This window comes from Ceratotherium simum, chromosome 7 (assembly GCF_057802395.1).
Source record: "Ceratotherium simum simum isolate JZ-2026a chromosome 7, ASM5780239v1, whole genome shotgun sequence".
NCBI classification, from domain to species: Eukaryota; Metazoa; Chordata; class Mammalia; order Perissodactyla; family Rhinocerotidae; genus Ceratotherium; species Ceratotherium simum.
Genome location: NC_141906.1, coordinates 15872385 through 15899823, shown reverse-complemented (window position 1 = coordinate 15899823; position 27439 = coordinate 15872385). Strand labels below are relative to the sequence as shown.

Genomic DNA, 27439 nt, shown 5'->3' with positions numbered 1-27439 from the left:
AAAGTATTAAATTCAAAGGAAAATAGAACATAATAATTAAGGATAAATACAAGGATCTATAATTGATAGCACTGACCACTTAAAAGCTAGTACTTTGGGGTGGGGGTGGGAGACCATTCTAGAAAATCTAAATGAGTACCACCGGACAGGGATGTCTTAGTCACCTTAGATTCCCTGAAAAAGTACAGGCAGTATGTTGACATGTGGTAACACTCAAAAAAATGTTCAGTCATTACATATATTCAAGGGAAAGAGGCTATGACAAAAATAAGGTACTCTTATACACAGTTATATAATAAAATTGAGAAGCTTAATCAAGGCAATGTTTTTACATCAAAATTTAAAAAAGAAAAAACACGTAGTTACACACAAAGCTATCATCTCAAGAAATAGAAAACTAAACTAACAGAAAACAAAATGGACAAAATTATCTAAGAACTATCAACAAAATGAGTATCTGAAATTAACAACAATAGTGGTAAATTCAGATTTTTAAAGAAACATAAAATTTAAAACTCTTAAAGGATGTGATGAACATACTATCCAATTATCCTACAAGACAAATATGATCTTGATCACAGGTTTTATGTACCCAGAAACTGGAAACAAAGCAAAACGCCCACAACAATACAACTTAATAAAATAAACAAGAAATTTACCAGGTAAAATAATAGTATATAAAATTCCTCAGTGTGCTAAATAAATACACTCTAATGAAGTGATGCATGTCCTATGTAAAAACAATTCAACATTAAAGGATACAACAATAATGGTTTAATAAAAACAAATAGGATCCACTTCTATAGATGCCAGAAGCGCACCTGATAAAATTACATTGCTAATAATAACATTAAACAAAAACACTAATAGGATATTTACTTAACTTATCCAAAAAAATTTGTTAAGTATTTTATATGATATAGAAAAAAAAAATCAGTAGCCAAACAAGGACATTTACTGCGTTCACTGTGATTTTAACTATTTTGTATTTTAAAAGTCTAAAAGTTCTAGCCCAAAGCAATACAACTATAGAAACAGGATATTAATATTAAAAAGGAAGAAACATGTATGGTGACAGATGTTAACTGGAATTATTGTGATCATTTTGCAACATATACAAATATTGAATCATTATGTTGTACATCTGAAACTAATGTAATGTTCTATGTCAATTATACCATAATAAAATAAATAGAAGAAACAAACAAAAAGGCAAGGAGAAAATATTTACAACACACATACCTGACAAAAGACTTATGTTCTGAATGTAAGAAGCCTTACAGTTCAGTAACACAAGCAATCCAATTTTTAAAACAGACAGGAGATTTGAACAGACACAAAAGAAGATACACAAATGGCCAGTATGCACACAAAAAGACATTCAACATCACCAGCCAGAGAAAAGCAAATTAAAACCACAATCAGATACCACTACACTTCCATTAGACTGGCTAAAATACCAAATGTTGGTAAGGACCCAAAGTAACTGGAATTTCCATGCATCTTTGGTGGGAATATAAAATGGTATAACCATTTCATTAGAAACTGCCAAGCTGTTTTCCAAAGTTAAACATACACTTACCATATGACATAATAATCCACAACTTGGTTTTAATCCAAGAGAAATGAAAATATAAATCCATCTAGTAACATCTATATGATAGTCAGAGCAGCTTTCCTCACAGTTCCTAAAAACTGGAAATAACCAAATGTTCCATCAAGTAAACAGACAAATCAGTCGTGGTATATCCATACTATGGAACACTACCAAGCAACAAATAAGAACAAACTACCCAAAGAAACAATATAATGGACGAATCCCAAAAACATGGCAAGCAAAAACATCCCCGATTTAAAAGATTACATACTGTATAATTCCATGATATAAAGTCCAAAACAGGCAAAACTAAACTAAGGTGATCAAAGTCAATATAGTGGTGATCTTTGGAGGTTACTGATTGGGAAGGGGCACAAGGGACCTTCTTGGGGTAATGGAAACGTTCTATATCTTGCTTGTGGTAATGATTACATAGTTTTGACATATACATTTGTGAGAACTCATCTAACAAAAACGGGTGCATTTTATTGCATGTGGTTAGTACTAGACAATGAGAATGTAAACAGGAATGGAACGGAGGGGAGAGTAGAAGCTTTTACCTTTTATTTTACATACCCTTGTATTGCTTATATCTTTGCATATGATAAAGTAAAAATTAATGAAATTTTCACAATATTTCACTCAGCCTTTCAACTGATTTAAAAAAATCACACACATTATCATTGGAGCAAAGCAGAAGGCCAAGAAATTGGTTCCTTATAAAAGAAGATAAAACAATAAGAAAATCTGATCATAGAAAAATAAAGAACCGCGTATCAAATCTCAAGAGAAATGATCTTTTTCTAAGCTTTAAATGAGAGAAGAAACCTTGATTTGAAGTCTATTATGTGTTACACCACACAACAGAGAAACTAACTGAAGTCAATATACAAGACATATGGAGGCTTTTTCAAATAAGAAGCTAATAGATAAATAGGCAAAGACACAAACAAGAAAAAATGCAACAGTAAAAATAAGAACTCAAACTTTCCCGGAAATCATAACAACTTTATGTATCATTTTATATCAATTAGCAACATTGTTTACAACTTTTTTCCTAACTATAAAATGATGACTATTGTAGAAAATTTATAAAAGTATTAAGAAGAAAATAACTCAATGTTTAGGTCTCTTTCTTCCCATTGTTTTTTCTATTATTTTCACAATGAAAATCAGGACAAGAATTACACCATTTTATATTCTTTCTTCATGTAAATTATAGTATAAGCAACTTCCTGTTTCATTAATATGTATTTCTAAAATCATTTTTTATAGCCTGCATTGATTTGCTTTAAGTCCACTAGAGCAATGAACTATATTTTAACCATTGGTCTGTTTAGGACAATTACAGCATGTCACTATTATAAATCATGTCATGATAAATATCTTTGTATAAAGATCTTTATGGTTCTTATTCATTTCCTTAGTAAAATTCCCTGGAGGAATACTTACCAAGTCAAAGGATAAGGCTAGGCTATTGATAAAGAATACCAAACTGTACTCTAGAAAGCAATACCAATTCTATTCCCCTAAGAGTGCTCTCAGCAGCACTGAAGTTTTAACATTCCTTTTCCCTATTATAGAATATATTATCTGTTCAGCAAAGAAAATCCAGACACAGAAAAGAAAAAAACAAAAATCTTTAAAATCATCCAGGGATGTTTACTCTTAACTCGAGTCCTTTTCTCCCTATGCATATATAACTAAATCTGTACTGTATTCTATATTCAGTTTTAGAATCTGCTTTCCTCCCCTGCTTAATGAGCATTTCCTCCTTGCCAAAGTCTGTTAAAATTAATTTTAATGACATGGACCATTATTTCATCCATCTTTATTATTGACCACATAGCCTATTTCCAAAATTTTGTTGTTATAAGTAACGATGTCACAAAATTTTGTATATAAATCTTTGCACATATAGTAAATTACTTTATCAGGAAAAATTCCTTGAAAAATAACCACTAGGTCAGTTTATGAAATTTGGGACTTAATTCAGCTTGCTGATTTCCAATTTTAGTAGCAGTGTGAGGATCCATATCCCCATAATTTTACCTACAATAGGTAACATTTTACTGATCTTTGTCATCTGATAATTTAAAAACGGCTTCTTATTTTATTTTGTTTTTTTTTGCTATTCAGTGAGATAATTTAAAATGTTTATTGTATTTTGTTTTTTAATTGTCTGCTCATCCTGTTGCCATTTTTCTTTTAAGATATAAGAATTGTTTGTAACATCAGCAAATTTTAAAAAATATATTCAATTCTGATGTGCCTGTAATATAACCTGTTAAATTACTGATTTGGGTAAAACGTTTTCGAAAAGTATCTATGCACACTAGATTATTTTGCCTCCTATTTCTAGCTGAGACTCTCGTCAAGTCTTCCCTTGTTTCTAAAAAGTCTCCTGCATCCCATATATATATCTCCTTTCCATCCTTCTACCAGGAAAAAAAAGTATCATTATTCCTGCCCAGTTTTTAATCCTTCAGCTTGTGCTGTAGATTCCATCTCCTCCCACCACCTCAAAAGTTCTTGCCATCCACAGTCCCTTCCCTAGTATATTTCCTATCATGCTAGCTCTTTTTCCTCAGCATATAAACAAGAAATTGTTGTTTTTAATTTAAAAACACTCACATTCACCCCCCAGCTTTTACCTTCCTTCTTTATCCTCCATCAATTTTTTTTCTTGACCTCCCTCCCATTCAGTGTAGTCTGGCTTCTGTTCCCATCATTCCACTAATACTGCTCTCTGTAACCTATTCATGGCAGACTCTAATCTTACAATTTTCACCCTTAGATTCCTTAAGCAATCTAAGACATGTGACCCTGCTCAACACTCACAACCATTCCTGAAGCTCTCTTCTCCTGATTTCTGCAATATCTAACATGATTTTGTCTCTGGTTCTCCAGTGGGTTCTCTTTAGTCATCTTGTTCCTTTTCTTCTCCCTGCCCTCTTTTCAACGGCAGCCTTCCAGAGGTCCATCTTGAGCCATGTTGTGCTCCTCCACATGGGTACGCCTCATCTACACAAACTATCTTCAACAACCATCTATTACTTTAGATTCTCAAATGTCTCTCTCCAGTCAGATCTCTTTCTTACACTATTCTTCTGGTTACAAATAGGGATAATACATGCCTTCACATAGTTGCCCCTGAAGCATCTCAAACTCAATAAGTACAGAACTGAATTTATTATAAAATTAAGCTGAATGACATAACGACTTACAATGTGAATCAAGAGGCATAAAAATGTTAATTCATTTTTGAGCTAATAACCTGAAGTCAAGAGAAATAAGAAAACAAAATAAAAACTCTGGAGGAAAATATTAATTACAGCATTATTTACTATAATAAAAGAAAAATCCAAACTTAAAAGGACTTTTCCTTCCAGGGAAGATGAAGTAGACATGCTTTCTCCATTCCTCCTGCTAAGCAAAAGTAAAATTCTTTTACATTATATATAAAACAAACATAAGAAGATTCTAAAAGTTGGAGAAAAGGCATACGGGCTAATGCTCTGGAACCCAAGGAACGACCCCATGGTGAGTTCCCTGGGTTTTCTTTTTACCTCGAAAATCGCAGAACTGGAGCTGAAAAAGCCTGCGACCGGGAAATGCCAACAGACGCAAACAAAAAGAACCCCAACAAAAGCGTGCTCTCGCTAGCCCAGGGACCCGGAAAGGGGCAGCCCAGGAAGATGGAAAACTTTTAGACAATAACCGTTCTATTCTAGTCAAACACCACAGAAAAAACTGTGGCCCTACCCCCACACCCTGTAGGGATGGTGTTAAGGAAGGCCAAGTAGCAAGCCAGAACTTTCATCCCTGCCAGCCAATAATGAACCTCTCTCCCTCAGAAGTGTCACTGGAGATCATGCAGGGAGCCTAGATCATGAGGGGAGCAGTAATAAGGAGTGTTCCCCCACCTCAGGCTTCAATGGAGGCTGAGTGGGGAATCTGGACGTCTACCTCCACCTGGCAGGAATGAGGCAGCACCTCCACCTCCCTTCTCCTGCCAAAGCAATATCAGAGACAGCTAAAACAGATGGTTTGTGTAAGATCTAGAGCCTCAGAACAAAATATGAAAACGTGTAGGTTTCAACAGAAAATCCATGAACCAGGAAGATCTCAAACAGAATGACAAAAAAGCAATCAACAGACACTAATATCAAGATGACAGAGATGTGAGAATCATCTGATGAAGAGAGCAAAGCAGTTGATAAAAGATTCAAGCACACTTGAAATAAATGAAGAAAAAGAAAGCCTCAGCAAAAAAATCAAAGTCTCAGCAAACAAATACCTTATAAAGAACCAAATGGGAACTTAAAACTGAAAAATAGAATAACCAAAATAAAAAGTTCAGAGGATGGTCTCAACAGCAGAATGGAAGGGAAGAAGAAATAATCAATGGACTGGAAGACAGAACAAGAGAAACTACCCAGTCTGAAAAGCAGAGAGAAATAGACCAAAAAAAAAAAAAAAATGAACAGAGCCACAAGGCCCTGTGGGACTATAACAAAAGATCTAACATTCATATTATCAGAATACTGGAAGAAGAGGACAGACAGTGGGGCTGAAAAGTACTTGAAGGAATAATAGGTGAAAACTTCCCAAATTTGGCAAGACATAAACCCACACATTCAAGAAGCTGAGCAAACTCTAAAAATGAAACCTGAAGAAACCAAGACACATCAGAATTAAGCTTCCCAAAACTAAAGACAAAAAAACCTTGAAGGCAGCCAGAGAAAAACAACACCTTACCTATAGGGGAAAAACAATTAGAAGGACAGCAGATTTCCCATCAGAAACCATGAAGACCAGAAGTGGCACAATTTTTCAGGTGCTCAACAAAAAGAAGTATCAACCCAGACTCCTATACCCAGAAAAAAGATAGCCTTCAGGAATGAAGACAAAGCCAATATAAGAGAATTTGTCACCAGCGGACTTACTCTAAAAGAACGGCTAAGAGAAGTCCTTTAAACAGAAAGTAAACAATAAAACAAGTACCGTCAGGAAGGAAGGAAGAACATAGCCAGCAAAAGTATGGATAAATATGACAGGCTTTCCTTCTCCTGAGTCTTCTAAAGTATGGTTGATGGTTGAAGCAAAAATTATTACTGTCTAATGTGGTTCCATGTGTATATAGAGGAATATTTAAAATAATTATATACACAGGGGAGAGAAAAGAGACATAAAGGGAGGTAAGGTTTTTATACTTCACTGAAACTGGTAAAATGACAATACCAGTCGACTATGACAGCAGATGGAGACAGTAATAGTACTTGTGGGATTTTAGCTTTATTGTGGTTGTTCTAGGTATAACAAGCTAAAATCCCACAAATACTATTACTATCTCCATTATATTGATGAGGAAATTAAAGCTCAGAGTCGTGAAAATATGTACATACTAGTAGGTAGTGAATATGAGACTCAATCCCACAGTCACCAGGCTCCAAATCCTGATTTTTTTTCACTGCATTAAAAAGGAGTTCTTGGGATTAACATTTCAAAGATGTAGATGAGGAAAAAAATTTTTTTCATTAACCTCTAACTGAAATTTAGTATTTTGAATAAACCACTTACGTAGTAGTACCTGTGTCTGTCACCAACAGAAATCACAGATATTTCACATCAGCTGTTGCAGATAAATCAGAATAGCACTGACACTCAATGTGAGTTAAAAAGGAAGACTTTTGTTTGTAATATTTTGATAACTGTATTTAATTGTAATTGGTTTCCTTTATAAACCCATGTATTTTATCTTATACATGATACTCTGAGGAGTCCATAGCCTTCACCAGACTGCCAAAGAGTCTTCATACAAAAAAGGTTCAAGAACCCCTGCAAGTAGGACATTTTCCAAATTCTATTACCAAAATCTTAACAGACCACAGCCTCCACCTGTCGCCAGAATGGGAAGAATGGCTCTGCTTTTGAGAAAACACCAGAAAAAGAAAACCTATAAAACTAAACCATGCCAGAAGCAAAGCACTTTTTCAGTTCTCAGAAATTAATACCACAAGAGTCCAGTCCTTAGATGACGTTCAGAATCCACCCAAAATCACCAAGAGACCCCACAATTGACATCACGAGTTAATCTGTATCCCCAGAAAAGGAGATAATTCAAACCTCTAAACTCAAGAAGAGCATTTATTCCACCTTCCCCCACCTTCCACCTCTTACCCACCCCACCCCACCCACTTCCTCTTAAGCACATATAATCTATAAATCTGAAGATGCCCTTAAATCACATGTTTTCAATCAACATCTTTATTGAGGCAACTAGCAACATCTAAGTGTACAAACTCTCACACTGAAGAACACAGAATTCCTTTTCTCCCTCCCACCTTACCTCTCCAGAAACCAGAAGTACCCAAATAAAGGCAAAGCTTTTAGATGAACAACCATCAACAGCATGTTTTCTAATCCCATGATCATCCAAACTTGGAAATCAGATTCCTTTCATTCAAAAGGCCACCAAAAGGATAGCACATTTTTAAAACAAATAAATAATCTTACCAAAAAAAAAAAATTATCTACTCTTAATGAAAATGTTCTCAGTCCAAAAGTTATCCATTTTATAAATGAGTAAATTTCATGAGCAAAAACGTCAACAGTATAGCACAGAGTGCAGATCTAGTATATGATACTCCAGATTTTCTTTCAATCCTTACTCACACCTACCTAAAACCACATTACGTGAGCATGATTTTGTATACCTACAAATAGTATTAAGAATTTCGTGCTGGGAAAAGTTAAAGGTATCACTTCTTCATACAGGAAATTTAAGCCAAAATTATTCATCAGTTCCTGTAACCACCAAGATGAAATGAGATACTGTGCTTTGGAGATATCTTCAGAAAATGTGTATTGTAATTTTAAAAGCAAATCACAACACACACACTTATATACGCACATTCACACAAAACAGTTTTGCTCACAAACTCAAACTTTTTACTATAATAAGAACTGTACTTAAGTTTTATTTGTTGTTTGAATAGACAGGGAAAAAAAATAGTTTCCCACCCTGAAGGAAAACCCCTAAAGAATATACTTGTGTCTTGTCAACCAAGTCATAATACCTTGAACACCAAATGAGAAGCTAAGTTTCCATTTGACTACATATTTAAGTCAATTCAGAGTACATTCTTGTTCTTAATTAACTATAAAATATCTCAGAAAATGTTGTGAAGAAAAAATATTAAGAATATGTATATCTACCTCCCAAATTAGGAAATAAAATGTTAGCAGTACAATTCTACACCCTTCTATGTCCATCGACAATCAACCCCCCTCCACTCCCTCTCTACCCCAAGAAGTAATCAATACCTAAATTTGGTGTTTGTCATTCTCACGCATTTATACAACAGTGATATTCGCAGAATGGATACCTCAGTCCCATTAAGCTACATTTTAGAGGCAGGATGCCATTACAAATCTTTGGCCCCATACTAGGTTTCATCAGCGCATCATGGGCAGTTTTAGTAGAAACTCATCAAGTCATCAAGTATGCTTCTGATGAAACCTTGCTCACTCTTCCCTCTCCTTCCCCTCCTCTATTCAGTGCTCCTGCCAGATTCATACTGACAACAGTCATATAACAGAATTTCATTCGTTAAATGAATATATATCACTCTTTTCAGAAAAGTTCCCCTCTAGTAAGTGTTGGCATCTTTGTTCCAATTTAACATGAACAGTCCTGTAGTAAGAAGACCACCACATTTTAGGACTCAGGAAAACCAACTTAAATCCCAGCTTCACTGTTTACTTGCTATAGGCCCTCACGCAAATCACTTCTTCCCAAGCCTCCATTTCCTCATCTATAGAATGACAACCATGACAATGTCACATGGCCTTCCCATCATAAAGGGTTGTTGCTGGTATAAAAGGAAATCATGTATACAAAAGTTCTCTGAAAACTACAGTATTACACAATGTAAAACATCATAAAAGGTAAACACTAGTTATTATAAAAATTCTTAAGAAAGAATTATTTTTAAAAGTTAAAATGTGGCCAATGAATTTTTTATAACTCATTAAATAACCTAATGCTTCTACTTCAGAACTTGAAAGTATTAACAATGTTGAAATAACACTTGACTTTCAGTCTGTTTATAATGAAATAACTTCTACAACTAAATAATCTGTTCTAAATTCCATAATAATCAAGATTCTCACTTTCTTAGAAATTATGACGTAATGATTAGAAACTCTGTAAAACCCTCCAAAGGAAATTACACATAAATCATGTTTTTAAAGGTAATAAACACTACTGGACTTAACTGTTTTTTTCTTTTCTTCTTTTTTGTTTTAAGCAATTCAGAAAACTCCTAGGAATGACAGGATTTATTGATTGACTGTTGTGGGAATGAGTCCCCCACTCTCACCCTCAGCCCACCAAAAGAGAACCCCACTTTGTCTTCCAGCTTGGGAAGAGGCATTACCTAGGTGTGAAGAAGATCATGGCCCCAGTCAAAGCAAGGACAGTTCTACTATAAGCCAAAGCAATGAGCCATTTATATATTGTACAGAGAGAAAAGTACGAAGACAACTTTTTGAAAACCTTAGGGGAAAAAAGGGCAAACCAGACATAACAATCTAATGAATTTTAAAAACTCACAAACTCATGCGCCATAGGACTTTAGAATCTGAAAGGACCTTAGATATAATCTGTTTTGGCCCCTTCATTTTATAGATGAAGAAACCAAGGCCAAGAAAGTGTAGATGCTCTTACTGAATAAAGAAAATGTCGCAACTGGGGGCTTTTGCCCCTAAAGAACATACGAGTTCGATGCAAGCATTCCTTGAGGGCATTAAAAAAGCAAGTGTGCGATAAGAAAGAAAGAAGGAAACCAGGAAACAAGGAAGGGAGAAAGGAGAAAAGCTGAAGAAAGAGAAAGAGACACAACACCAAAGGCTCAAAAATAACTAGTTATTAACTGGCCTCAGTATCTCTACCCACAAGATATTTATTAATTACAAAGGGAACAGCAGTAATTGTTCAGTGGTTAACTAAGTGATCAGATTTCACATCATCAGTAATGGGAAAAATAGACAACATGTGCCTCCTTAACATGATGTACTGGAGAAAGACTTTTCTTTTGTGCTATTTCTGCCAAAACTACACAATTTGATTCTAATGATAAGAAAACATCAGACAACCCAAAGTATGGGATATTTTACAAATAATTTTAATATTAAAAAGGCATGAAGAATAAGTGCAACGTACAATCCTGGATTGGATTGTGGACCAAAAAACCTTTTTTTCTTTTGTTATAAAGCACGTCATTGGAACAACTGGTGAACCTAATGTAAGTTAGATAACGGTATTATAATTTCCTGATTTTGATACTTGTACTAAGGTTATATAAAATATTCTTTTTTATTCTTCAGGAAATAAACACTAAAAGGGCATCACTTCCACAACTCACTCTCAAAAGTTTCAGAAAAAAAAAATGCACAGGATACTACGGAAGCACATGGGAGTGGCACCTAGCCCAATCTGGATATTCCCTGAGGAAGGGCTTGCTGGAGACGAACCTTGAGTCACAACTAGAAAGATGACTAAGGATTAGTCAGATAAAAAGACATACTTAGTAAAGGATACGGCTTCTTAAGAGTCATGGAGGTAGATTTCACAGATTGTGACTAAGTGCGATCAGACTGTGTTTCTCCAGACATTATACACTCTGTGAGGGCAGGAATTTCAAATAGGTGTGGGGCAGGTGTCTGGGGCTTGCCAGGCTAGGCAGAGCAGTAGCCAGAGCAGCATGTTTAGGAATAATGGGAAATGGATCACAGGCAGGCAGGAGGGAGCAGACAGGGAGGCAAAGGGATGCCTGAAACAAATTTCACTGCCTATTCAATCTCAGCTCTCCTAATTTCAAGTGAATGGAAAGTGCTTCATAAACCTAACCATTTTTTAAAAAGAAAGAAAAACTTAAAGACTTCATTATTAAGGTAGCTCATTAAATAAAGTATCTTATTTGGGTAAGGTAGTATAGTGTAGTCCTTAGCTGCCTTGTAATCAGAAAATATGGATTCAAGTCCCGTCTTAGCTATTATTGTGAGATCTTGAGCAACCTATTTAACCTCTGAGCCGTAGTTTCCATATCTGTAAAAAAGAAATAGTAAATTGTAAAGATTAAGTAAAGCAATGTTTGTAAAATTTTTAGCATGATGCCTAACACACAGAAAATGCTCAATATAAATAAGTCATTTGTGATTCAAAATATTCTTTATAGGTCCCTGTTCCTTATTTAAAAAACAAAACAAAACAAAACTTGAAACCCTTAGTATTATAATTCAGTTACTGTATAGGATAGAAAAATGAATTGAAGTCCAACCACCTTATCAAAAACCCAAACTAAAGTCTACCTATAGAGGTTCTATACAAGCTTTACAAACACAATACTATGACTTTTCATCTTACAATTCTACTGAAATTATTAATACAAACTCAAGGTTAAAATAAGAAATTAGAAGACGACAGTTTCATTATCCAGATACAAAAAACTACTTATTTGGGGACATTATTTAACTTTGGTGCCTTTTTCAAAGTTAACCACTTAAGTTGTATAATATTTCAAAACTGCAACTTTAACTCACAACAAAAAATTATAAATATGACAAGGCTAAAATCTAATATTCATAATCCGTTTTAGCATCATTCTAAAATAGCTACTGATAGTCATAAAAGTGAAGAAAAGTCATTGAAGTAATTAGTAGGATCCATTTTAGGTAATAAAATATAGAATATTACAAGAGGTTCCATAAAAAAAAAAAGGAATGTGGGGTATTTTGTGACAGGCCAGTAAGACAGCTGGAACAAAGCTGTTGGAGCAACAGCTGTGCCCCATGTACCGTTCATGTAAAACCACAAACTAAAGTAACCCATGTCAGACAACTTCATTCGACAACTCAGCGCAGGCAATGGCTCCTTCCTGAAACTGTCTGCTACAAACAAATCTAACTAAACACATAATCTGCAATTTGAGGAAGGAGAAAAAAAAAATAAACAAAACATCAGCCTGTGTCTTTAAATGTAAAATTAAAAACTGAGAATCACAATCTAACATAACAGAAACCAAAGTTTTCCATACCATTTTAACACCTGCTAAAATTACGATCACAAAATCTATCAGACTTCATAATGGTAAAGAAAATAATCCCAAGACCCAACATTTATGAAGTTTGAATTGCTAATACGCAACTTCACCAACTCCTACTCCATTCTTAATTTTCAACTGAATGAAAAGTGCTTTACCATAAAACACTGCAGTGGTTAAAAGAAACTTTTAACATTAAGTAACTTGATAATTAAAAAGTAGCTAATTCAAATCAAGCTGTTTGAATTTTCATGCAAATATGTGAAAATAATAAATTCACGTAGTACTCAAGCTGCTGTAACCATTCATTTAAATGTCTGCAAGTCATTAAATTATCACAGACCTACAACTTTGTTTTATATTTTATCTCCATTTTTTCATTCCAAAAACCCACGAACCTTTCCCTAACCTTAAAACCACTCCTTTCTCAGTTTAAGTAAGATATACATCTGCGTGCTTGCGCATATGTATATACACACATAAGGCAAATTTCCCTACCTTATTTAATTGACACATCTTAATTTCAGAGGCAAAATTACAAATTTAATAGTCATCTATCTTTTCCACAAGATTTCTGAAACTTAAATGTCGTACTTTCACAAATCTTGCTTCACAGTTTGACTCGACTACTTGCTTACTATTCTTTTCCTTTCAGCTAACAAATTGCTGACTGTTGTAATCTCAACATGTCATCATTTAACCAAAAACAAGGCATTAAGAGAAAACCCACCAGGAAATAAGACGAAAGTAATAAATCTCTAAAACCTTACTCTGAAGGCTGTTTTACATTTCCTGAGTCAGAACTTCCAGAGAGAAATTAAAATAGGACTATCTTCTCTAAAGACTATTTTGAATAAAACTGAATGCTATGGATCAACTGATAAAACTTCTAAAACTAAAGATTCAAGTGTGCACATGCCACATATAGATAATCTTTTAATTACAGAGAAACTCGGAAATCCAAAATGAAGAACAGTTCAGTTCACTGTCCTCTTCAGTAATTAGCTCCTATGGAACCATAATAGAGACAACTCATCTTTCTTAAGACCTCTTTTTTTTCAACTATTTACTATGCCCTGTTCAAGACCTAATACTAGCAAATAATAAATATTAAAAAATATTTTGCTATATGCTTACTTCTATGTAATGTAAGTATTCCTGGTCTATGACTCTCAAAATGTAAATATGAAGAATAAAATGTACAAATACAACTAAGGAACAGACATTCAGGCAAAATATTCCAAATCTATAAAATCCTCTACTAAAATACTACTTGTTTTACTTGTAAACATTCTAGAGTTTATAGGGTTTAAATAATAATGCCAAAGTTAATCAGACACAGAAGGGTTATCTTGTCCAAAGCCACAGATATATAGTAGCTGAACCCAGATCTAAATAAATGTCTTGACTCACAAGGATTCTTTATACTACTTCAAGCTGCCTTTTTGAGATGAGCAGTATGAATTTTTCCATGTCTAGGACATCTTTTTAAAAAACAAAGCAGCTGTGATGTTTAATTTCATAGACTACTTATGACTATGACAAACACAACCACAAAGAATAACTTTCTCAGAAACAACAACTATTTCTACAATCATCTCTACTTTTACACCCTCAACACAGAGGAAATAAAGCGATAAAAGCAAACTTAACTAAGCCTGCATAAATAAAAGTTAAAAACAAAGAACATAAAACATAAAAAGGATAAAAACAAATTTATCTAGACTATTTCAGAAATACATAATCAAATTATACAATGAATGTGAATGGGCTATATCCCCTTACTAAAAGACAGAGACTTTCAGATTTGATCTTTAAAGATCACATTACATACTATTTACAAAAGCTTACTACCAAATAACCACCAAAAAAAGAAAGAAATACAAAGGAAGTAAATGCATACAAACAAAAAGCCAGAATGGCAACAGTAATAACACAAGATGAAATTCAAGATAAAACTCCACAGAATACTGATAGTATTTAATTATAAGAGATACAAAGATTTAATCATCATAACATTTTTATATACCAAATAGTATAGCAGCAAAATTAGAAATGCAAGGAAAAAATTAAAACACAGTCTTTATGGGAGATTATAAATGTATTTCAGAGTTTCACAGATTAAATTGGCAAGAAAAAAAAGAAAGGATATAAAGATTTGAATAATACAATCAACAAGTTTCACTTTAATAGATTTGTGTAAAACTTTGCACCTTAAAAGCTACAAATAAATATTCTTCTCTAATGTTCTTGGAATATTTACAAAAACCAATGGTATGTCTGGCCATAAAAAGTCTTAAGGGGATAGCCAAACAAATTAAAATTATCTAAGAATTAATAAAAAGTACAAGATTTTATATCAAAGGAAAAAAGGCAAAATCAGTCTCAACAACACCTTACCAAAAGGCATCAAGGATACCACAGATTTGTGATGACAGTAACGTAAGAAAACATTCTGGAAAACCTCTCACTAGAATTCTTTCAAAAATATAAATTACAGCACATAAAGTACTACTGTGAGAAAGATGGCAATCTCATTTAAAAAAAAAAAAAAGGAGAAAGCACAACAACAAAAGTCTATATATGAAAAAGACATCTATACACAATGCAATACGAAATAAGCATACTTCAGATTACACACACACACACACACACACACACACACACACACGCTGAAGAAAGGACTCCTTTTGCTTCTAGGCCATTCCAATTTCCATACCAACAGCAAGAAATACCTTTACCTTGATCTGCATTTTACAGCTTCACACACACACAGACTCACAGGCACACATACACTCACTGTCTCCCCAGCCTCTTCCACTTGCCTCAGTGCAGAAAGCTTACACTTGAAGGATTAATAAACTTGAAAACTATCCCTTTCAACCATCTCTAATTCTCCAAAATTATACCTCTCAGCCAAAAACCCAAATTGGGTTGAATTTCTTAGCGGGTTTAATAGACTTTCACGTTGTTAAAATCCTGCTACTGATACTCCAAAAACTGAAGCTCCCTGGCATCACCTTGCCCTTCAGCATCAAAAAAAAAAAAGTAGGAATCTCAGTGTCCCAAGGTAATTCTGAGGGATGGCCAGTTCTTTACTTCCAACACCAAGAACAGCTAAGATCAACCCTTCATGGGAGGATAAATTAAAAAAACACCTTCTGCCACACAAGGAAAAACCCCTCCTCTGGAAGGAATTGTTTCCTTAAACAGTACCAAATTATTTATGTTATGTTATTTATGTCATTACGTTATTTTGTTAATAGAAAATAAGTTTTGTGGCCTTAAAAAAAGACAAGAGAAGACTACCACTGATTAATATCAGACTGAGATATCAAGGCATTAAATCTATTTGAGACAATAATTAGATCTGATATACAGAAAATTTCATCAGTGATACAGAAGGCAAATTGGGCAAATTCTTCCTAGAATGGAGACCATCTTATGCTTTTCATTGATTAACTTTATACGGTATAAAGATTTCAGAGAATCAATGCACAAATAACAGGTATTTCAGAAAATAACTAAGAAAATATATACAAAAATGGAGAAGAAAATCTTCCCAGACCTGAGAGTGTTTCATCACTTCCCAGGGAAAACTTCTAGTCATGTCCTGATAAATGTTTCTACTTCCAATGATAAGAGAAGGCTACAAGCACAGAAGTAGAAAACAAGTTATTCCTGCAGAAGAGAAACTTGAGGGCAGCCAGATAAAGGTAAAGACACAGAAGATAAAGCAGTACCTCCACTGTTATAATATAAAAATGTGGAGACCCAATAATTTTATACCCAGCCAAATCATCACATCATGCAAAAGTAAATATAATCTTAGATATCTTTTCAGTAAAAAGTATTTGAAAGTGTTCTCTAAATCACAATTCAAAATAAAAACTAGCTGTAGACGAGGACTGCCTGTAAGCACTGAAACCAGAATGGATTCATTCTATCAGAACGATAGAACTGGCAAATAAAAGTAATAACCCTTAATGAGAAAGGGATTAATACCACTGAGTATTATTTACTATCATAATTATAACAACAAAATAGAATGCAAAAGACAACAATCTTTTAAAAACACTGCAGTCACACACACTTTCAGATGTTTCAAAAAAGGATGTTAAATTTATGAAAGGCATACAGATGGAAACAGAGCAAACAAAACTACTAAATTCCTCATTTTCCATAACCAGGACTGAAACACTATTATTCTGATTTTCTTTTTTTTTCTTCTTTTTTGGTTTTATTTATTTTTTTCCCCCCCAAAGCCCCGGTAGATAGTTGTATGTCATAGCTGCACATCCTTCTAGTTGCTGTATGTGGGACGTGGCCTCAGCATGGCCGGATAAGCAGTGCGTCGGTGCGCGCCTGGGATCCAAACCCGGGCCGCCAGCAGCGGAGCGCGCGCACTTAACTGCTAAGCCACGGGGCCGGCCCCTATTCTGATTTTCTAATAGAATATGTTTAACAATATGACTAATTTTTAGGTGAATCTGAGTAGTAAAAAAAAAAAGAGAGAGAATCTACCTTTGAAATCCCCACAGAACATAAAAGAAAAAAAAAATACATCTATATAGCAAAAGACACCATTAGTGCAAAGGGAGGTCATTATGCTAAAGATCATGGCCAAAATCTGTACTGGCCTAACCTACATTTATTAACCCTTCCCTTGAAAGATATATGCCTACAAAATTAAGCAGAAATTTTCTCCTTAAACAGAGACAAAGTTGGTCCCCTTTTTGCCTCAACTTGGTTCCTTTAGGCTGAATTTCATTCAGTGCCTAGCTAGGGTGATTTATGAAGACCAGCTGTTGTTAGCATACCTGAGTAAAACAAACTCTTGCTTATTATAATTACCTAAAGCAACATCAGAGATGTTAACTTTGATCACTTGGTCAAGGTGATGTCAGTCAGGTTAATAACCCTGTAGTTTCATTTTCCCCTTGATAATTAATAATATCTTATAGGCAGATACTTTGAGACTATGTTAACATCCAGCTACTCTCAAACTTGCACCCACTAGTTTTAACATCCATTTATGATTACTTGAATCAGTTGTTGTGACTGCCAAATGGTGATTTTCTAATTCCACCATTTCCTCTACATTCACTAGTTGGAATTCTACCTTAAGGAAAGACTTCCCTTTTGCCTTCATTTATTTATTTATCACTATGGATTCATAGATTCTTACTTTATTTATGGGAAATAATCAACTACTATCATTATTTATTTTAATGATCACAATAAGGTCGCAGGGTTAGCCAGTGGGAGTTCCTCCAGGTTGGCTGTGTCTCTCTGACATGCCACTACCATTTGGTTTTTTAGCACTTCTTCCAAGCTCATCTATTTTTCCCTGCCCCAGCCGCAGGATCAGCCATTTCCCCAAGGTTCCTTTTAGTAAAAAATGGTCTTTAGAAACCAAGATCTGCCACTAGGTATTCTCATTGCTAATGGAGTGTCACTGTTTCTATGCTCTCTCAGCAAACAGAACTGCAAAAAAAGATGTATAGATGTGTGTATGTATATTCACACACATCAATTTCTATATCTATATACTTTTTAAACCATGAGCTCATGCCAGTATCTTCAATCCCAACCAGTCATGGCCGAGTTCATTCTAGCCTCCCCCCTTTCCACATTTATAACTCCCTTCTCCCACAGTGAGAACCTTGGCTGCCATTTTCCACCATGTATTTACTTATTTGCTTAATCCTAGTATAAAAAATTATTTCAAAATTGCAAACCCATGCCTCTGTGACAAAAAAAAAGCCTATCAACTAGAGTTCAATGTTTGTTTCGAGTTCTTTTTGTCTTTATTCTGAGGACATAGTCCAAATGCAAGGTCCAAAAGTTACTTAAATTTGTTTTTTTCTTTCCTCCTTCAGTGTGGTTATGTTCTTCATTTGAAATAAGGTTCGGTTTATTTGTTTCCATTTGTATTCCACCTTATGGTGGTTTTGTTCTTCATCATGTGATTTTATTGGCGTTTGCTATTTATATACTTGAGGATGTAAAACATTAACACGATTCCAAAAGTCAGAAAGGTATCCTCAGAAGGGTTACCACTCCCATTCCCTTCCATCTCATTCCTACCCACTCCCTATGGGTAACCAATAATCTCATTAATCTCTGATTTATCCTTCCTCTGCTATTTTTGTCCCAATAAGCAAATACATATGTATTTCCTTATTTCCCCTTCTTTCTTACACAAAAAGTAGTATATTATACATACAGTAGATACTTTGGCACTTTGCTTTTTTCACTGAACAATATATCAGGATGTATCAGGAAAGCACTCCACATCAGTTCATAGAGACCTTTCTTTTTCTCTCTATAGCTGCATAATGCTCCATTGGGTGAATGTACCATATTTTATTTAACCTTCTTCTATCCTGTAGGTTATTGGAAATTTTTTTAATCACAAACAATGCTGTGACCTCATGCACGTGAATTTTTGTACTGCTGGAAATTTATCTTCAGGGTAAATTCCTAGATTTGGGACTACTGAGTCAAAAGGTAAGCACATATGTAGTCAAATCAACATGCATCTTATGTCTCTGGATATGACGCACTGAGAACACATCATCTCTGTGTTACTCCTGTCCCAAAAATGCATAACCGGAATCCAACCACGAAGAAACAGACAAACTCAAATTGAAGGAACTCTACAAATAACTAACCTGTACTCTTCAAAAATGTCAGTCATAAAACACAAAGACTAAAAAACTATTCCAAATTTAAGAAGATATGGAAACAATGCATTGCATAACCTGAGATTTCCTTTTGTTATAAAGGGCATTATTGGAACAAATGGCAAAATCTGAAAAAGTTCTGCATATTAGATTAGTAATATATCAATGTTAATTTTTTATTTTGGTTGTATACTATGTGGATGTAAGCAAATACCCTTGTTCTTAGGAAATATACACAGAGGTTTTAAAAATAAGGGGGCATTGTCTTTAACTTACACTCAGATGATTCAGAAAAAAAAATGTGTGAATATATGGGAGAAAGGAGGGATAAAGCAAATATGATAAAATGTTAGCATTTGGAAAATCTGGGTAAAGTTTTAAAAAAAAGCAACACTGGATGTCATTTTGACGTTTATATCCATACGTCTAGCACTGAACAATTACTTGTATAAAAGGTCCTTCTCCTAGGAAAAAACACCACCACATGAGGCAACCAGATAAGTTGATTGGCAATATTAAACTACTAATAATATACAAATAAATTCTGTGACTATAATACTTTTAATTAAACTATGATTTAATGCTATTTAGTGCTATGTAACCAATAAACAATCACATGGCTTTTACAAAACTAAAAATCAAACTTAATTTACGAGACGACAAGGAATTCAGTCTAATTATGTCTCCAGTAGCACAATTTTAAACAACTTATGTTTCTTTGCTTCTTTCAGAACCACACAGAAAACGTGAATAAATATATAAATCTCTATCTTTTTCAAAAAAGCTGACACATTTTTCTTTGCGAAAGAGAAATAAATCAAAGGCTTACCAAGGACATTACTTTAAACTGTTTCAATCCCAAACGCAGACCTGGCGGCTCTACCCAAAGCAATTCAAGATCAAGGCCTTTCAGGAGGATTCAATGACTACTTACTGCACACGGTGGACAGGCAGAGAAAGTCCACTCGCTATCAGTTTTCAGTAAGGAGGGCACGGTGGAACTAATACCCTAAAGATACTTCTATTTTTTCTCACCCAAAAAAAGGGAATCAAGGTTCACGTGGTATCACAAAATCTGTTTCAATTTTATGAGATCAATTTTAATTTGAAAAACAAACCTTTAAAAAATTAAAAAATACTGCTTTAATAGTCTTTTTCCCTACCCCTCCCCCACTTTCAGAGCCGCCAATTTATTTTCCTAACTGAATTAAACAGACTACTTTCATTTCAAAGCTTAGAACAGACCCATGACATTTCTGCAATACAGATGAATTGAATGCCATCTCAGTAGGTAGCAGCCTGTCATCACTTTGCCTTCTAATGGTATTATACCCAGGGAAAGCAGGATTCTAGACCTACTCAACAGAAGGGTCCCCACTACACTCCTGCAACCTCCCCATCCCAAGACAGACTGACAGACGCAGACACGTATGTGCACGCGCGCACACACAGGTTAGAACACATGAGTTTTAAGAAACCCTACGTTAGAATTTCCTTCTGCTTCTCCTCTGACAAAACCAGTCACCCTCCATAAGGAAGTGTGCTTCCTTGAGTGCCTAGCATTTGTATCTAGGAATTGCCAGCGGAACCATTTCAACTGCTACCAAAATGAGGCAATCTCTAGTAGGCACCACCACTGGGAGAGGCCTCATTTTTCAATGCTAAGATTTTATTTGTAAATTACTCTGAAAATGTAAAACAATAATTTGCACACTAAAAATAAGTCTACAGTATAGTTTCAAATTCACAGATCAAAGTTATTTTTAGTGATTTCTAATTGCAGGAGGAGTCTTCAAGATGTGGCAACAGAACAGCAATTCAGGAATCTAAACACAACCTTCACCCACCGATCAATTAACTATTAACACAAATACATGAGTCTTGAAATCTCTTCTAGGATCTCTGCCCCAGGAAAAGCCAATAAAAAAGCACTTGGCAAGAGACAAACCTAGATAAAAAGCAATGTTTGCAGCAGGTCCAGATGAATAGGTTGCAAGACTGACTAAAAACGTAGAGAAATCGGCTGCCCCCTACAACGCTCACACCCCGACAAACTGCTGAATAAAAAGTCAGGGTGCTGAAAGAAGACGAGAAGCTGAAAAATCCCTCTCTTTAATTTTGTAAAACATGTATGGTCTCTTCTCAGAGTTGCCAGATTAAACACTAACCCCAAACCCCAATGATGACACCATTATTCCCTAAAATCAACTCCCAACTAATAAAAAGAAGTTTCCCCAACTGAAAATGGAATCAACATTCATCACCTAAACACCACACAGAAGTGAGGAGGGGAGTATGAGGTTGGGTTGGGAAGGAGGGGTATTGAAGACTTAAAATAATAGACCAGACTACATGTCAAGGAAAAGTGAATAAATCACAAATTTTGTTTTGGGGGAACAAGATACAGAAGTAATAGTAGCAAATAAAACTGGGTAACAATTATTATTTACTTGTCTGTAGATGGCACTGCGCTGAATGATTTGCATGTGTTATTTTATTTACTCCAAAAGCCCTAAGAGTACTATTACTAGTCTCCCTTTTCGAATGGGGAAACTGAGGCTTGGAGAACCTAAGCAACTTGACCAAAAACACACAGCTAGTTAACTGAATAAGAAAGAACCTAGAATTTCAAAGGTGCAGAGATTTGTTCACCCAAACCCAACATTTTATGGAAAAGAAACTAACGCCCTGAAGAGATTAACGGAGATTAAGCAATTCCCCTGCATCACCTGAGTAGACATCTAGAACCCAGATACCCAATGCTCTCTCCATTTCACTTTATACAATGTTAAGATCATTTCCTAACTAGAGTTTACTCATCACTCAGGTGTTCTATTTACCAAGAGAACTTAATACATTTTCCAAAAAACTATGAACAACAGACACAAGGAGGTCATGCACAGACATATACTCTTAATAATATAATACTTTACATTTTTATTGTGGACATTTTATCATCTGCTATATTTATTTTTAAAGAGGAAAAGCACCTCAATTAAGTAACTACTGCCTTAAACTTCCTAAATTAAATTATGCCAAAATTTCCTAATTTTGCAGCTCTTCATGTGCACAGAAGGTAACAAGTAAATCTCAGGTTAAAGAAAGTCAAGGCTAAAGGCAAAGTTGTTTTTAAGTTCTCCACTCCCGAATTTGTTTATTTTTTTTTTCTGCTCAAGATTATATAACAGAAAAATACATACTGAACGTTCACTATGAAAACAGTGTCGTATTTCAGGAACCTTAAAAAATAAATAAAACCAATTTGTGCCATCCTGACCTCCTACAAAGAGAACTGACTTCCGCTTGTTAAGATTATTATTGTTCTGCCGTCTCCTCTCCCTTCAATTACTGCTAGACAATCACAACAGAATGAATTTTAATTTCCCAGGAGTCAGACAATAAATAGAGGCTCTATTAAGTGTAGATGATAAACAGTCCCGTTAGCTTCATAATCTAAGATTAATATACTAACAATAATAACATCTGTAGCCTTGCTATGCACTGGGCATTGTTCTAAGCCCTTGACATACGTTAACCCACTTAATTTTCACAACAGTATGTGGAACTTTGTATTTCCCCAGCTTACAGATGGGGAAAATTGAGGTACCGAGAAGTTAAGTAATTTGCCTAAGATTATACATGCAGCAAGGGGCCAAGCTGAGACTCCATCCAGGTGGTCTGGCTCCTACCTCTCCACAAAGTGTCCTCAGAGTCAGAGCCTATGCTCCTCCCTTTCACTGGCCCCAAGTCACCTGCCTCTCTCAGTCCCCTCCTTCCGTGCCTCTCTCTCTGAGCCAGCATATGACTCCTCCACACTCACAAAGGATCCCTCCTCTCTCTCCACCACCAAGCCTTACACAGTCCTTTCATCAATCCTTCCCAAACTGACTTTTCCCCATTCTAAACTCCCTCTGCATTTAAATGTGTTACAACACTGTACACATACACACATAATAATAGCCATCATTGACTATGCACATATTACATGAAAGATATAATGATAAGAACGTTCCCATAATTTAAAGGATTATAACAAATGTGTGATCAGGTCCATTTTAAGGATGAGAAAACTGAGGCTCAGAGACGCTGAATTATTTTGGCAGTGTTCTCACAACTAATAAACCACAGAGCAAGACAGGCGCTTAAGTCTGCGTGACTCAAAGCTCACACTTAAATGTGTCATACACATATATGTCTCCTTTACTTCTTTTATATCATCTAGAGCACCTAGGTACAGCACTATTCAAAAAGGAGGTATTTCTTCAACAAATAAATTCTAGAACATCATTAGGAAGACAGCAATTACCATTTTCTTCATGGTTTCTAATACTATTTCCCAAAAACAATAGATTCCAATACTGAATTAACTTACAGATTCAAATACATTTAGATAGTCCCTCCTCTCAAAAGAATAAAGAAATATTTGTGGTTTAAATCTTTCAAGTAACACTTTATTAATACTGAAACCCAGGATTATTCTCTCCTCACCACCACCACCACCCCCCCCACCCCCACTAACTACAGTCCCCAAAGAAAGGGTTAGCCATAAATTGTTTTGCTTTGCCATGACTTCAAGTCTCTCTCGGCCCTAGGGAAATAGCAACATGACAGCATCCCTGATTCTACAGCCTGCTAAACTTAAAACCAATCTCACCTCTTAGTGTGATCTTTTTTAACCCACTAATGAGCAGACTGTAAAAGCTCATTACATAAACATCTTCTCTTCCCGGATACAAAGGTTTTAGCAGCAGTTTTTAATCCCTTGAAATATTATAACAGCAATTATTGCTCACTTAGTCAATATGAAAGGTAACCATCACATTTATGTTACAGTGCTCTGTATTTTAATGTCTCTATAAACATTAAGTGAAATGAAATAAGCTATTCAAGTATCTCAACTGATAACGAATGGGTGAAACAGAAACCAGAAATAAATATTTCACCAAAGCATCTTAACACTATTCTTGATATAGTAAGAATATCTTTGTTACCTGTTATAACCGGGGACCTTCGTTCTCTCCCAGCATATGCCACACCTTTTAGGTGGACAAAAGCAGAGAAATATCTGGGTTTCTCCTTCTAAAAATCCCAAAAAAAGGCCAACAAAACCTCTTAACCAAGAGCAAATCCCGAAAATGAAGAATTCCACCTCCCTTTTCTTTACCACAACCCCTGACTTGCGCCTCTAGCAACCAGAGAGGGCTGGGAGCGGGGGAGAGGGTGGCTGGAACAGACAGAGAACGCACGACTCGGTCGGTCATCTCCTAGCCTGGCCCATCCCAAACTTCACCTTGGCACGGCGAGAAGCAGGAAGGCACCAGGAATTCCTAGGAAATGGTCTCACTCCTATCGGAGAGCATTCTTAACTTCCTCGAAGCCACCATTTCCCTGGGGTATTATCACACACTCTCACCCGGGCATATTACCTAAGAGATTACTTAAAAGAATAGCACAAACACACACAAAGAGAAACACACTGCTTGAAGCGGGCAGCTCCGACTCGGCGTGCGCGGAGAAGCCGGGAGACCACGCGGAGCCGCGGCCAAGCGGCCCCCGCGATCGCACCGACGGTGCCGGAGGCGGCTGGAAACCCAGCGCGCGGGGCTGCAGCCCCACGCCCGGGCCCTCGGCGCAGGAAGCCCGGCGCGGCGGCGCTGCCTCTCCCGGAGGGCTCGGGCCCGGCCGGAGCGATAAGGTGGATCGGCGCTTCCCACCCTGCCAGCTCCGCCCTCCCGGACACATTCCTGAGAAGCCCGACTCCCGGGACGCCGAGCAGGCAGGAGGGCACAGCCGGCCCCGCGCCCCCGCGCCCCCCGCCCGCCCCCGGCCCGCGCGGCGCCTCCGGGGCGGGGTCGCGGCGGCCGCCCCGCCACAGGTAGCGCGAGCCCCCGCCCGCCGCCGCCCCGGCGCCCCCGGCAGGCCCGCTCCAGGCACCTGGATGAACTGGATGGTGAGCGCCGACTTGCCCACGCCGCCGCCGCCGACCACCACGAGCCGGTACTTCTCCTGGCCGGAGCCGTCCCGCCAGCCGGCCGCGGCCATGGGGACGCCGCCGAGCCCAGCCCGGCCACGCCGAGCCGCCGCCCGCCCTAGGCCCGGCTCCGGGGACGTGTGCGGCCGGCGGGCTGCGGGCGAGCGGCCGGGCGGGGGTCCCGGGCGCCAGGGGCTGCCGGGAGGGCCGGTCCGTGCGGCAGCGCGGCGCCCGGGCTGGCCGGGTCCCGCCCGAGGCGCGGAGAAGCGGGGTGACCGCGGGGGCCAGGGGCGGCAGCGGCCGGGGGGCGCGCTCCGCCACACGTCTCCGCAGCGCCTGCCGAACGCAGCCTCCAGCGCCGCTACAAATGGCCGTCTGGGGGCCGGGCCGCTAGGCTGAGGTGCTGCATATGCATGAGGGGGCGGGCCGGGGCGGGGCCGCCCGGCCCGGGCTGAGGTTCCGGAGCTGACTGAGGGCTCAGACCCCCGCGGCCGTGCCCCTCCGGTCCCTCGGCTGTGAATGTGTGTGTGTGTGTGTGTGAGAAAGAGTGTGGGGGTGGGCAAGTGGGAGTGCGAAGAAGACAGCAGACAGCGTGGACCATAATTGTGTATGTCAGGGAATGTCAGGGATTTTGTGGATGAAAAATACAGTGTGTGAAGGCGTGTGGAAAAAATAGAGCTGTTGTCATCTTGACTCAATGTGTAGGACAGTAAATATCCTGTTTTAAGAGTACAGATGGTGACCATGATTGTGTGAAAAACAGTATGTGACGGTGATTGAGGTGTAGAGCTGTGTCACAGTAATTGTGTGGGGAATAAGTCACAGTGATTGAGCGTGCGTGGACCAGAGTGGATGTGACATTTTGTATGTGTCAGGAGAGTGCCTTAGTGGCTGTGTTTAGGTGTGAGAAATATGTAGTAATTGTATATGAGTGTGAGTGTGAGAGATTAGTTGTACTTATTTACACACGACATACTAGGCTCTGTGATCGATGCCAGAGATCCTTTCGCGAACACAATAATGTCCCTGCCCTCAGAGAACTTGGAGTCCAATGTGGGAGACAGCCAGGACAACAGGCGTGATGATAAGGGCTGTGTGTGTGCCATGTGTGCCCATGAGAGAAGCACTCACCCCAGAGCTGGGTGGTCAAGGAAGGCTTCCTAAAAGACCTGAAGAATAAATAATATAGATGGATGAATAATTGGAAGAAAAGTATTCCAGGGAAAGGAAACCGCATATGCAAAAGTCAGTGCTGAGAAGGAAAGAATTGTGTCAAATGCTCTTGAATGTATTGGGGGAGTTTGCATGCCAGGGATTGTGAGTGAAAAGTGATTATCTATGTGTATGGCAGTTCAACCAAATGTAGCGAGAATGGAAGTTCTATGTAGAGGCAGTGCAGGGGAGTAGATAGGCTATGGGCTCTGGAGCCAGACTGTCTGGATTCAAATCCTAGCTCTTCCACTACAGGTGTGATGTGGGAACAGCCTCTGTGCCTCAGTTTTCTCTTCTCTAAAATAAGGACGGGGGCTGGCGCCATGGCTTAGTGGTTAAGTTCAGCGCACTGCGCTTCAGCGGCCCTAGGTTTGGTTCCCAGGCACAGACCTACACCACTTGTGGGCGGCCGTGCTGTGGCAGTGACCCACATGCAAAACAGAGGAAGATTGGCACAGATGTTAGCTCAGGGCTAATCTTCCTCAGCAAAAAATCAAAATAAAAAATAAAATAAGAAAGTAAGACTGCCTACCTTACGAGGTTTTTTAGTAAGAATCAAATGAATTAATACATATAAATCATACAAACAGTGCCTGGTGTGTGGTAAGCGTTATTGCCGATTTTGGAACATGACTGCAAGTTCTTGGACACAACTTAATGACTCCCTTGGAACCAGTAGAATGAAGCCAAAGAGACGCTGCGTAACTTCCAAGGCTAGGTCAGAAGAGGCCATGCGGCTTCCACCTGTTCTCTTAGGATTCTCACTCTGGCAGAAACAAAGTACAAAGTACGAAGTTTGGCTACCTGAGACTGCCATGCTAGAGAGGCCACATGTAAGCATGCAGGTCAAAGGGCCAGCTGA

At 37.5% G+C, this 27439-nt stretch overlaps 1 protein-coding gene across 3 annotated transcripts in view; it reads right to left on the bottom strand.

Moving 5' to 3' along the window:
- Nucleotides 1–25674, bottom strand: part of RRAS2 (RAS related 2) — a 66399-nt gene extending 40725 nt beyond the window's left edge. Inside the window, exon 1 of one of the 3 annotated variants that reach the window (XM_087433177.1) lies at nucleotides 25329–25674. In XM_087433177.1, the coding sequence (XP_087289303.1) occupies nucleotides 25329–25436 (108 nt within the window). In that variant the 5' untranslated portion in view covers nucleotides 25437–25674. Of the gene's footprint in view, nucleotides 1–24684; nucleotides 24708–25328 lie in introns of those variants that run through there. The other 2 variants (XM_087433175.1, XM_087433176.1) reach the window with 2 other exon arrangements.
- Between the last annotated feature and the right edge of the window lie 1765 nt (nucleotides 25675–27439).